Consider the following 12,674-nt stretch of genomic DNA (forward strand, 5'->3'; position numbering starts at 1 on the left):
GTATATGTGTATGTGTGTATGTATGTGTGTATGTGTATGTGTGTATGTATCTGTGTATGTGTATGTGTGTATGTATGTATGTATGTATGTATGTGTATATGTGCATGTGTGTATGTGTTTATGTGTGTATATGTATATGTGTATATATGTATATATGTGTGTATATATATGTGTATGTGTGTTTGTGCGTGCATGTATGTGTATGTGTAAGAATGTTTAAGAATGTGGTAAGATTATATTTGTGCCCGACCCTAACTGTAACGAAGCTTAACTCCCGATAGGACACCATTGAGAATGATGGAATACTAATATTATTGCCTCCTGAACTCCTGAACCAATAGAGATCTTACAAAAACAAAACGAATCAAAACAAAACAAACAAAAACTGCTAGAGAAGTCTATTACCATGCAAAGTGTGGGATAGAAACCTGAAAACACGTCCTGCTGGTGGTTTGGGCTTGAACTCTTTGGAACTAGGAGAAAGAAAGCTCTACCCGTCTCCTAGCCCAGGGTGTTCTGTCATAGCATTCGAATAGACTAAGGCGCAGACACTGGACCTGGCAAACAACAAAGGCTCCAGATGTTTCATGACCACTAGCATGGTGACATAATTTCAGGTTATGTAAGTACAGAGTCACCTGGTGCACTCAGGGCTTAAATAGTGATATCTGGCACACGAGGGAACAGACATGTGGAAGAGATCCCGACTTCATATTCAACTTTCACCATCCTCTCTGTGCTAACCCCTGGTGCCACCCAGGAAAAAAGGGGGGCGTATTTTAGCCACCCATGGACTTTGGAGGTCTAAGATCACATTGTGGGATGGACGCTTACTCCGAAGAACTTCAAACGACGGCCAGCTGTCTGTGGATACCAGCTCCAGCGCCCCACCCCCACCATCACATTTAATCAAAAGTGTATTCAAAATATGATTCTGGGAGATTATAGTGGAGATTTGCGGGAGGCACTCAGTATAGGCAGAGGTAGTAGGAACAGATTGTGGCTGGGGGCTTGAGGCTGGGATAATCGTGGGCTCAGACGTGCCATTCTCAGGCCTTAGGGTCACCACTGGCTCTGCAGGAGACCTTGAGCATTGGAAGGGGGCCTAACAGATCTCATCCCAATATCCCCAGCATTCTCTATACCTAGATGGAGATAAAGCCTGGTTCTGATCTTGGATTTAACAGGCTGTCACCTGTAGTTTGGGCCTCCTAATGCCGACTCAGTGAGAAGAGGCCCCTCCGCCCTCTCTAAAGGACTACAAGAAGTATTAGCAGCCTTCCCTGCAGCCTCCTGGGAAGGGCTGGGGTGTCTACCTGGACCAAGGAGGGGTGTGGTGGAGAGTGCCTTGAAAGAAACCTTCAGCTAATGCTCTTTATTACAAACGTTAATCCTGCAAAGCCGACTGGAAATAATGTTTATCTTTTCGCAGTTTAATTTTCCGGACCCTAAGCCTCAGGTCATCGAGGGCGACTGCAAAGTCCCTGGGGAAGCTTGGGGGTGGGGTGGGGTGGGGTGGGACCAGCTGTTGCCTAAGAACAGAACAGAACGGTAGGGAGGAGGTTTTCTGAAGAGATGAGGTGGGAACCAAAGGAGAGCTTTGAACTGGAGCAGAAAGCTAGGATCAGTCAAAGCACAGACCTGAGATCTTCTGGTTCTCTCCTTGGGCTTCAGTTTCCTCATCTGAGGAGGCTCATGGTTTGATGATGATGATGATGATGATGATGATGATGATGATGATGATGATGATGATGATGATGATGATTATATTATTTCTTTTGAGACAGTGTTTCTCTGTGTAGCCCCAGCTGAAACTTTCTTTGTAGATCAGGTTGGCCTTGAACTCACAGAGATCAGCCTGCCTCTGCCTCCTGATGCTGAGATTAGAGATGTGTGTCACCACCCACCCCATTTCAAAGGGTTCTATTTTAATCTTTCCCCTAATGTCCTTTCAATTTTGTCTCTGCAGCTTCGAAAGGCCTCAAAAGCACCTAGGTGAGGATGCTTCCTTTCCACCACCTGGAGGGTGTCAACCTCATTGATGAGTGGTCCAGCCCTGGAGACTGCCTGCAAGGTGACTTGATTCAAATTCACACCAACTCTCCTTGCTGGTCCCCATGACCTCCCAGACGCCCTCCTGGCCTCTGCCTGTCTCATTGCTTATGTAGAAGTTTGCTCCTTGGCTGAAGTTGAGTCTTCTCGAGCTGGGACCCAGGCCCAAAGAGTCTCATCCTGTACTCGGTGAGCATCTCCAACTCTCACCCAACTCACATTTGGACATACTCAAGGGACAAGGGGGCAATGCCCCGCCCTGATGCTCAGCTCCCACTGGTTGTCCTCTACTGGAAGGGCCTGCCTACTTCATTGTTGGGTGTCAGGGAAGCAGTGGGTAAAGGACTGTCGGCTTTCCTGTCATGGACCCCCGGCACACAAGTTTACAGTCCCAGTACCACAAGACAACAAAAGTTGCTTCTCAGCAAATATTCCATGCCACCCTGCTGTTCAGCTACTGGCTTGTTCAGGTTGGGGATTCCTGTGTCTTGGGCCTTGTGGGTGGCTTCCTCAGTTTCTCTCTCTGATTAACAGAACTGAGGTTTGCAGCCCAAGACTCTGTCCCCAGAAGCCTTCATGGCAATTCTGAGCCCCACTGCATGGGACCTCTCCCAGGCTCCCTGGCATTGATAGGCTACACACCGTGGGTCCAGCTTAGTCATTTTTTGAAGGTATAACCTGGGTCAGGAAAAACGGAGAGGAAGAAGACACAGACAGTCCTTGGAGACCATTTCAACAAGAAAGTTACACAGTGAGTGGACTGGGCAGGGGTGGGTGAACAGGAGGAGATGCTCTTCGGGACCTCCATCCACAGGAGGAAGAGAGACTTGGTAAGAGTACCCTGTGAGCACACACAGGGCTTTCCCCAAGGCCATCTCCCCTCCAAGTCTGATTAGGTACATGTCTGTCTGGCTAGCCCCAGCCCGGCGTGCAAGGATGGTTCTGTGTGTGTGTCTTAGGCAAAGTGAGAGAGCTCCCAGACCCTGCCAAGGCCTGGAGTTTTCTTAATATGAAGGTGAATCCAGAAGCAGCCATTTCCAAAAGTCTTCTGCAAACCGCGGTCATTGAGCTAACCTGCTGAGAGAGGAAAGTTTGATTAAAACCCGAAGGCCACTTGGCCATAATTTCTAGCAAATCAGAGGTCAGTTTGTGTCCCAGCCCAAGGGAAGCCAAGGTCCAGAGGCAATTGGCTTGTTGGAGGGAATGCTTGGACCAGTTATGTGTAAATTCACATAACCATGTAACCCAATTTTCTAAGCCAAGAGCTAATCCTCAGAGAAATTACTACAAAGACTAGACTCTGACACTAGTGGTTGCTGGAGGCTGCCTGTGCTTATGCAATGTCCCTCTGTAGAGGTAAAATTTCCTTTCTCCAGGCCCTCATCAGAGGCATATCAGAGGAAAGGGGACATTAAATGCCTTGCCATGCTGGGGGTTCATACCTTTGGGAGTAGCCCCAGGGACAGTCTGGTCCTTGGCTTTCAAGTTTTAAAATGCAGAGCATATCTGAGCTGCTCGAGACTTTTCAGGGGCCAGAAGGAGGAGCACAATGGCCACTAGTTCATAGTCTGTGTGGCCCATTCCCTCACACAGCTTCCAAAGCCAGAGCAACTCTAACGAATGCTTGACATTAGCCGGGCAGAGACCAACTAGCATCACAAAAGGGCAGACAGGGGACAAAGGGAGAGACCTGCATGCCTGGTGCAACTTACAGTGCAGGTGCACAGAGCTAGACTGTACACCTTTTCAAAGACTGTGATTTGGGGGAAATTCATTCTCTCTCTCTCTCTCTCTCTCTCTCTCTCTCTCTCCCTGTCTCTCTGTCTCTCTCTGTCTCTCAGTCTCTCTCTCTCTCCCTGTCTCTCTGTCTCTCTCTGTCTCTCAGTCTCTCTCTCAGTCTCTCTCTGTCTCTGTCTCTCTCTGTCTCTGTCTCTCAGTCTCCCTGTCTCTCTGTCTCTGTCTCTCTCTCTGTCTCTGTCTCTCTCTGTCTCTGTCTCTCAGTCTCTCTCTCTCTGTCTCTCTCTCTCTCTCTGTCTCTCTCTCTCTCTCTGTCTCTCTCTCTCTCTCTCCCCTCTCTCTGTCTCTGTCTCTCTCCCCCCTTATTTTTATGATTTGGCGTTACATTCGGAGTGTTTAGACTTTGAGCATGTTGTGGACAGTTTCCTACTAGATCTGGGGAAGGTGATGGGTGGGTAACTTTTGGACAAGCACTCTCAGCGCCGCCGCTGGGGTCCTACTACCTTCTGCTCCAGATGGGTACTGGAAGCGCACTTCAGGCTCTCTCCGCCTCGGGCATGGTGCACAGTTCAGTGGCAGCCCCTGCAGAGCGAACGTGGAGTTTCCGAAAGCTTTGACTGCAGGAGAATTTTCTTCGCCTCCCGAGAATCTGGGGACCAGGAGTCGCCTGACAGAACTGGGCTGTCTGGGAATCATGTGGCACTCTGGACTTTGTCCCCTGGGCGGAGTTGAGGGAGCACCTTTGACAGCGCTGGATGCTGCAGTGTGAGCTAAGGACCAAATGCGGGGTTTGTGGCCGCTTGGGTAGTGCACGATCATCGTGGGGCCACTTGGCTCTGCTGTAATAAAGTCAGCTTCCCCTGATTGTGGGGCTTCAGTAAAGGAGAAGCGGGGCACAGCCAAGCCGCACTCTGTGCTCTCCAAGCAGCCCTCCTGAGCGGCAGCACAGGGAGCAGGCAAGGGCTGTGCGCTCTTCGGAAAACCAACCAGCCTCCGTGCTGCTGAGACCGCTGCCTCCTCTTTTTCTGCTTCTTCCTCTTCCTCCTCTTCCTCCTCTTCCTCCAGATCTTCCAAGTCACTCAGCTGCAGCCCCTGGGCCTCTTGGCTGGCAGTAGCGTCTGTAGGAAGTCAAGAGCGAGTGAGAAAAGCATAACACCCTAGGGAAACTCGCGGCAGGGTCCTACTCAGAGAAGCTTTTAGCAAGATGCGCTCTGCACTTCTGCATTCTCTCGTCATTTGTTGCCCTCCCTACCTCCAAGGCTGTCTGCCTGCCCCAGGGGAAGAACGGCCCACACTGCCCCGCCTGTCAGGCCTCTCAGATCTCCTGGACCCCGCAAAGCCAAGGAAAGGCTACTTTGCACTGCCAGAGTCTCTCGGTTATAAAAAGAGAAGGGGCATTTTTCTTTCAACTTCAGCACCCACGGGTGACTGGTGTCATGTTATTTAATCCAGCAAATATTTCTGTGGGCAGAGCATCATTTCGACATGACACATTTAGGAACTACAGGGGTAAAGCAAATGTCTTTCAGGGGAGATGCCCTTCTAGAGGGGTAGGCAGGGACCAAGTGCAGAAAATGGGAAGTAAGCAAAACTGAAAGGACTTGAGAACTTGAGCCAAGGTAGGGGTTGGGCAGAAGTCTTTCTAAGAAGATGCTTTGGCGCTACCCCATTTCTCTGTCAGGCACTGTGGCAAAGGCCCTGGAGTTTGCACTGCAACCCAGAGAAAGGCTAGGTTGAGCACCTTTTTTAAAAAATCTGTAGTAGCACAGGTGGCTTTGGCTCTGATGTTTAATGTCTTAAGGAAGCCCACCAGGTAGGCTGGTGACTGTTGTCTGTACCTTTGGTGTCACCATTCAGGCACCCCAGAGCGTCTTCTCCTCCACCATCTGCTTTCCTCTCCTCCCCACCCTTGTTCTTGGGCACCCACGTCATTTTGTTTTCCTTCTTGAGGCGCCGGCGCGCGTTGGCGAACCAGGTGGACACCTGGGTGAGGGTCATCTTGGTGATGATGGCCAGCATGATCTTCTCGCCCTTAGTGGGGTACGGGTTCTTGCGGTGTTCGTGGAGCCAGGCCTTCAGTGCGCTGGTGCTCTCTCTTGTGGCATTCTTCCTGCGGCCAGCGCTGCTCAACTCCACTCCACCATACCTGTGGGCAAACAGGGGCTCAGATTACAGGCAGAGAACCAGAAGGCTGACCAGCAGAATGTCCAGGGGCCAGAAAATGTAGTTATGCTCCCTTCCCTTCATTCACAGGGATGAGGGATGGACAAAGGAAGCCAGCCACCATTCTCCCCAATTTCTCACCTGTCATATTGATACTGCCCCAGAGTTGTCTCATAGGGGTAGTAGGCCCCTGGCTGGGTCAGACTGGGAGTAAAGCTTCCTGCAGCATCCTTAAACTCATACTGAGGATTCTGGTGGGAGAGGAAAAGAGGATTCAGGACTACACAGGAGAAGGATACAGGCATCCCTGTAGGGTTAACACCCTAGCGCCACCCCTTGTATTGGATCTGTAATGTTGTGCATCGCTTTTTAGTTTCTATGCCTCAGTTTCCCCCTTACTAAAAAATGAGGCAAGGAAATAGAATAACCAGTGACTGAGTATCAGCTATGACAGTGGCTTCTGGGTTTCTCACCACATAATAGCCCTCTCCAGCATCATCATGGAAGAAATATTCCCGACTCTTGGCATACTTGTGATTTGGGTAACTTGCTTGAACACCTCTGCACCTCAACCATACACCCTTAGGTCAAGGATAAGGTTTGGTTCACCTACCTGAGTACAAATGTTTTTCTAAGCAGTGTGAAGTTCTACAAACTGTAGAGTGCTGTGAACGGGAATTTGTCCTCATTCACCATGCTGTTTCCTCAGCACTGTCCGTCCCATTTAGCTTGCCCCCAGACAAGGTCAGAGTCGAGCTCATCTGTGCTGATTGCTATACTCCCAAGTCCCAATGTTCACCCAACAGTCCCAGGCCCCGTTCCATTACTCACCAGTGCACCACACAGTGTAGGTGGCTCTGGGCCATAGGTCAGGTACCCTGGGTAACTCTGGGCAGCTGCATAAGGTGCTCCATAGATGCCCAAGGCAGCGCCCAGCTCTGGCCGAGCACTGCCCAGCAGCCGACTGTCATAGGGTGCACAGCAAAGAGTAGAGGCAGAGGTGGAGGCTGAGGCCACATCTGACACTGACCGAGGGGCCGTTTCACAGCAAGTGGCACTGGAACTTGCAGACACCAGAAACTACAACAGGAAAGGGGTCATTAGATGTTTCAAAACCAGATGGTCCACCTACCGGCTGCAGCCAGAGGAGATCATGCAAGGACACCGCCTGATACCTTTATTCTTTCACTCTAGTAACCAGATACCACCAAGTGTACAGTCCCTCTGCCTAGGACTGGCATAGGGGCTTCTTGATGGCAGTTTACCCAAATTGCTCTTATAGATGACCCCGGACATTGACCAAATCCTCATCCCTCCCCATGGGACTCTACAAAGGCAGAGTTGACACTTAACCTTCATGACCGTCACCAACATGCCATTCCTGCCCCTACTGTACTAAAAAGGAATCCATCCACCATCAGAGTAGACTGGTTCAAGATCCTACAGCAGGTCAAAGGTCGACCTAACACTAAGTCCCAAGGGAGAAATATATATATATCACTATTTTGGAAAAAAAACTGGAGAACAGTGAGATGAGCATCCTCAGAATTCTCCAACACTGCACAACACCCTGGAGGGAAGCTGAAATAGAGAGCTTAGCCAAGCAGTGCGGTGCCAACCTTCCGGCCTGGAGAGCTTTTGTTTTCTCCTGAGAGTACCTCAGCCACTTCTGTGAAGGGTACAAAGGTAACCCTGATTGCAAGTTCCCTCAGATCCCACCCACCTCGGCGCAAAGAGCGCTTTTCAGGTAGCAGCACTCAGAGAGTGAAAGCTCTCAGACCTGCATCAGGATGTCAGCGGGTGTTGTGGCACATTTCCTGGTCTATGCTTTCTGACTTCCACTGGGCCGGGGAGAAGAGGAAGCTTGGGGACCACTGGACATCTCTGTAGCCAGCATCAGCCCCCCACTCCCAAAGTAGGCTGTACTCACCTGGGATGCGCCGCCATACGGGTGTCCAAAGGGCGGGAAGGCCATAGCAGGGGGTCTTCGGGGATTTGATTCCCCTTTCTTTCGAGTCCCTTGCTCAGGTCGGTGATTCTATGACACCAGCGCGCGGTGTCTGGTTTCCTTACAGGGCTGCAGGAGCTGACCGCCAGTTCCTTAGCCCGCGGGGAGAGTCTGGAGGCAGAGTCAAAGGCAGAGGGGCTGCCGAGTCCTGCGGTTGGGAAGGCACCCCTACGGCCTGTGCGTTCCAGAAGACAGAGGGGCCCATGGATCGGCAGAATTAAGAAGAAGGTACAGGGTACCAAAGGCGCGCGGTGGCAAGGTGAGGTACAGCGCAGCGGCGTCGGGCTGTGAGGTTGCGGAGGTGTCCCAGTCCAAGGTGGCCAGAGGCTCAATGTGACGTCACGGTAATCCCGGGCCGCCAGAGGGGACCGCGGGCCCCGGGGCCCCGGGCCACCGAATGTGCCAAGGGCAGCCAGCCCGTGTACACGCACGCACTCTCGGATACACTCTTTCTTGCTCCGCGAGGTTTGTGCAACCGGCGAGAAACGTCAAAGACCCTGACCCTCTGCTCGCCGCTAGATCCTACCCGCTTTCGCCTGCGGCTCACGCGCGCGCGCACGCACAGACCCTCTCCAAATTCCCCAGGAGAAGTGGGAAATACGCCTCCCTGCGAGCTGTGCGGGCCCAGGGTGCAGCGTGCTCGCCTCCTCCCCTGCGGCCCGGAGGAGGCAAGAGGCAAGTGGGGCGGCGAGGGAGGAGAGAATACAAAAGAAGAGCCCAGAGGAAAGTGGGGGAGTAAGGCAAGGGGGGAGGAAAAGGAGGGAGAGGAGAGCTGAGGAGTCTGATGGCGGGGGTGGGGTTGGGGGAATGGGGTGGGCAAGGGCTGGGCGGAGGCAGAGCCTGAGCAGGTGGAGGAGAGCAGCGGCTCGCGGGACCAGCCTCCAACTGCAAACCATCCCCGCCTCTCCGCTGCACCAAAGTTTGTTGGCCCCTCCGGGATGGAGCTCTTAGGGTTGGAACGGCTCGGGCAGCTTTGATCAAGCCCCCTGAGCAGCCTATCTTTGTCCTTGGGGGATCTGACCTGGGTCTCACTTTCCCAAAATCGTTGGCTAATTCCAGCCCTGGCCAGGTCCTTGACCCCTTGGGCATCTCTGCAGAAGTCTGGTCCTGGGCTAAACCGACGAGCGCCCCCTCCAGATCGAGGTGCAGCATCCGTTAGAGAGCGCCTATAGACGTACCAAGCCTGATCCTTGGCATATGTAGGCTGCCTGCCAGGAGTCTGGGCCATCTCCACTGAAGGCTAGCTTGGCTCCTTCCCGAGTGCCGCCGCCCGCTGTGTCCGCCTCTAGCACGGAAGCGGGACGAAGGCCTCAGGGCCCAGGGCTACCGCTGCACTCCTCTTGGGGTGGCGCTGGCGAGCCGCAGTGAAGAGCTCCGGAGGGAGCAGCGCCAGGGACACCCAGCTGGGCCCAACGGTGTAAGAAACTCATTCCTGGCTTCTCAAAAAAGCACTGATGCCCCTGGAAGCAGGGGACTGCTGGAAGACCCCAGGATAGGGGTGGCCAGTTAGCAAGCGCTGTGGATTTTGCACACTTACAGGCTGACACCATTCCGAAGAAGACTCCTACCTGGAACTACATGTCTAAGGGACAGGAAGGGCTTGCAGACTAACGATGAAAGCTCTTAGGTGGCGCTGCGGCACCAGGTGGTGTTTGAAACCCGGAAAGCCTTACCTTTCAGTGGCTCTGTCACAGCCTTTCAGACGCTCTGTCACAACACGGGTGCACTTGACAGCATTTGGACAGTTCTAGATCTTTGCTACACCTCCTCCATGGGTCCTGGGGGTTTGTTCAAGGGCAGTGTTATATTTTCTTATTGAAACTCGAGACAGTGTGACCCAGAGGGTACTGAGAGCTCTCAGTTCTTGCCAGGAAGAGGGATGTTAGCAAAATAGGCAAGATTGAGGTCCTGGGCAGGAAGTCCCTTCTCAAAGTTTGCCTCTGGCCTCTGGCCTGGTAAGCCACGCCCAGTCACTTCTTTAGAATGGCACCTTAGGCTCAGTAGCTGCTCTTTTCTCACAGTTTAAGTCAAGGAGCTTAAAGAGGGCACAAAACACAGAGGAGTCTACAAATCCAGCTGCTGCCACAGACCAGGGTTACCTTGGAGAAACCTTGCCTTCAAACTGGGAGCGTCCTCGTTGGAAAAAGAATTATAGTCGTTGCCAAATTGACACAGTGGTAAAAAGTCACGGTAATAAATAGATCCCTTGATTTTTCAAAACCCACTTTGGAGCAATCAGCCCCTTTATAGCTTGGATGTTGCTAAGCTCTCGCCCTCTTTTTAAAAGTAAGAATTGGAAAGAATTCATTAAATTGGTCCCTTGGGAAAGATTACTACTAATTAATTAATTGCAAACATTTCCAGAGGGAAGGTATGTCAATTGTAAAGTAATAAAATTAGTTGAAATACTTACTCAGCAAATTTGATTACCCATTTGTTCCTAAGCAGAAGATTTTTTTTTTTTTGACAGAAAAATGGGGATGGTGGTGGGGGGGAAAAAAGCATTAGCCCTGTCCCTTGGTGATATTGCAAAGTAGAAACTACCTTAAAGGATTTATTGATTTTTTTTCCCACTGATTTATAAGACCTCTGTGTGTCAATGCTATGCACAGGGGCTCTGGGCCTACCTCTTGTCTTTGCTCTAGGATGCGAGAAAGCCAACAGAATTTTGAAAAGAAAATTTAAAAAAATCAGTGGACAAACAAATTGGGAGGTAGATTTGACCCCATCCCATCATTTTCTATACAAGTTGGCAACACATGGAGCACACTTTCTGTGAAGGCTCTGTGGTCTTCAGAGTTGTGGTGGCTTTTATCAGAGTGGATCCTGGGGAGGAAGATTAGCTCTGTCCTCTCTGTAGTCACAACTTTGAGAGACCCTGCTTTAACATATCCTTCCCAGGGACCGGGTCTACGAGCAACCGCCCACCCCAACCCCTCATATTGGTGGCGTTTGGTTGTTAGAACCCATCTTAAGTATTTTGTGGGATTCCCTGAAAAATGATTATTATGAGATGTCCTCATTCAAAAACAAAAGCAGCCATTTAAGCCGATATCTCTGCCTCTGGCATAACCCTCAGGGACAGAGAAGTCTCTTTCTTGGAATGCCTTGATTCAGGGATTTTATAGTTTGTTTTTGGCTTCCTTTCTCGTTCCAGATTCTCACACCTGTAGCCTGGTGCTCTGGGCTCCTCTATTATGTTAGCTTTTCATTGCTTTGCCCAATGCTGATTAATTTATTGGAGGGGGGATCCCCAATTGTATATGTGTGCTCTTAGACTGTTATTGAAGCTAGTAAATAAACCCATCAAATAGAGCTCCCACACACACCCCGTTATATTTAAGGGAGTCCACAGAACTACTCAATGTCTTCTGAAAAACAATGATATTGGTTCTTTGTGGTATTGTGCAATGTGTCTGCTAGTTCTTCTAGCTGCTCATTAAAACTAATAGGAAACAAACTGCACAAAGGCCCGTTTGGACCACAGAGAACACTAACCCTCAGTATTCATTTGGAGTTTATATTGCTCCTTGTGCACCGACGATCTTGAACAGGCAGAGTAAAAGACGTGTCTTTGAAAAACAGTTGAAGCACATTTCCTTGAACAGGGGAAAAGACAAGCCAAACAGAGGAAAGTGGAACCATCCTGCAGTGTTTGAGATTTAATACTGCCCACGATTTCCTACTAGCAATCACCAGATTTATGCAATCACCAGAGCTTATGGGGAGGCAAAGAGCGACTCCAAATTACTGATATAGTGAGTGAGTTCAGGCACAGAAGGATAGAGAAGAGACCATGCTAAAATACATTTAAAAAAAGGTATGGCTTATTTTTAGTGACCGTTTTTGAACTGAGAAGAATGAAATTTCCTCCAACCTATGCATGAATGAACAAATATATCTGGATAGATGCTGCATCTGGACAGAGGCATCCATAATTTATACCGATCAGTCACTGCAGGTCTCTCCGAGTAAAGCCGAAATGAACACTAATTGTTTTGACGGAAGTAGTGTGCAGGGCATCTGATCGAGAAATGCAGCGAATCCCCACCTTGCCTTGAATACGTATTGTGAACGGAAAAGCTGGCATCAGAAGGGGAAAAGAAAAAGGTGGCAATTCCCAGGCGAGGGTGCCCTGCCGCTCCTCTGGAAGGGGGCAAAGAGAAAGGATTAACTTTTCAGAAATAGAGTATAAAACGCGACTGGATTCAGAGAGCATCGTCTGCAAGCATTGTATTAGCTTAGTGCTAAAATGGGCAGCTTAATAATAGCCCAATTCTTTTGTATTCTGTGAGCAGACACCTCTGCTCTTTCTTATTAGACGCTCCTGAGGAGAACAGCCAGAGGTGAGAAGGGAGTCCAAGGTGCCACATAACCAAACAGGTGACAGAGAAGAGGTCAAAATCCTGATCTCTGGATCTGGGGGCTTTCTGTAAAAGTGTCATTTCACATTCATAAAGTCAGACGCGGTCACAAGAGGTTGCTGACTCCCGGCTGAACTGTATGAGTTCGCAGTTAATGCCTCATGGTGACAGTGGTAATTTAGTACAGGAAAACCTGAAAAGATGCCGCTGTGAGCAAACAAGTTCCGGGAGGCTTCTGCCTTTTTTTCGTGCTGGTCTGTTTTATGAAAGGGCTTCCTGACAAAGCAACTCGAGGGTTTCAAACATTCGATGGGTTTCATTCATTAAGATCTGGAACGACAGTCAGAGCC

At 50.3% G+C, this 12,674-nt stretch overlaps 1 protein-coding gene across 3 annotated transcripts; it reads right to left on the reverse strand.

The window, feature by feature from the left end:
• Positions 1–2,700: 2,700 nt before the first annotated feature.
• Irx6 (iroquois homeobox 6) lies at positions 2,701–8,681 on the reverse strand. Of its 3 annotated transcripts, none has more exons than XM_063278003.1 (6): positions 7,883–8,681; positions 6,784–7,032; positions 6,094–6,203; positions 5,628–5,935; positions 4,293–4,907; positions 2,701–3,129 (listed from the first exon to the last, which is right to left on the reverse strand). In XM_063278003.1, exons 1-6 carry the CDS (start codon positions 7,925–7,927, stop codon positions 3,122–3,124), a joined length of 1,335 nt encoding a protein of 444 aa, XP_063134073.1. In that variant the 5' UTR covers positions 7,928–8,681; the 3' UTR covers positions 2,701–3,121. The 3 variants fall into 3 exon arrangements, with proteins under 3 accessions (XP_063134073.1, NP_001095883.1, XP_063134072.1); NM_001102413.1 differs by having other exon boundaries at positions 2,704–3,126; positions 7,883–8,667; XM_063278002.1 differs by lacking the exon at positions 2,701–3,129 and having other exon boundaries at positions 3,842–4,907; positions 7,883–8,670.
• Positions 8,682–12,674: the final 3,993 nt, after the last annotated feature.

Source organism: Rattus norvegicus, chromosome 19, assembly GCF_036323735.1.
Source record: "Rattus norvegicus strain BN/NHsdMcwi chromosome 19, GRCr8, whole genome shotgun sequence".
In the NCBI taxonomy this organism is placed as follows: domain Eukaryota; kingdom Metazoa; phylum Chordata; class Mammalia; order Rodentia; family Muridae; genus Rattus; species Rattus norvegicus.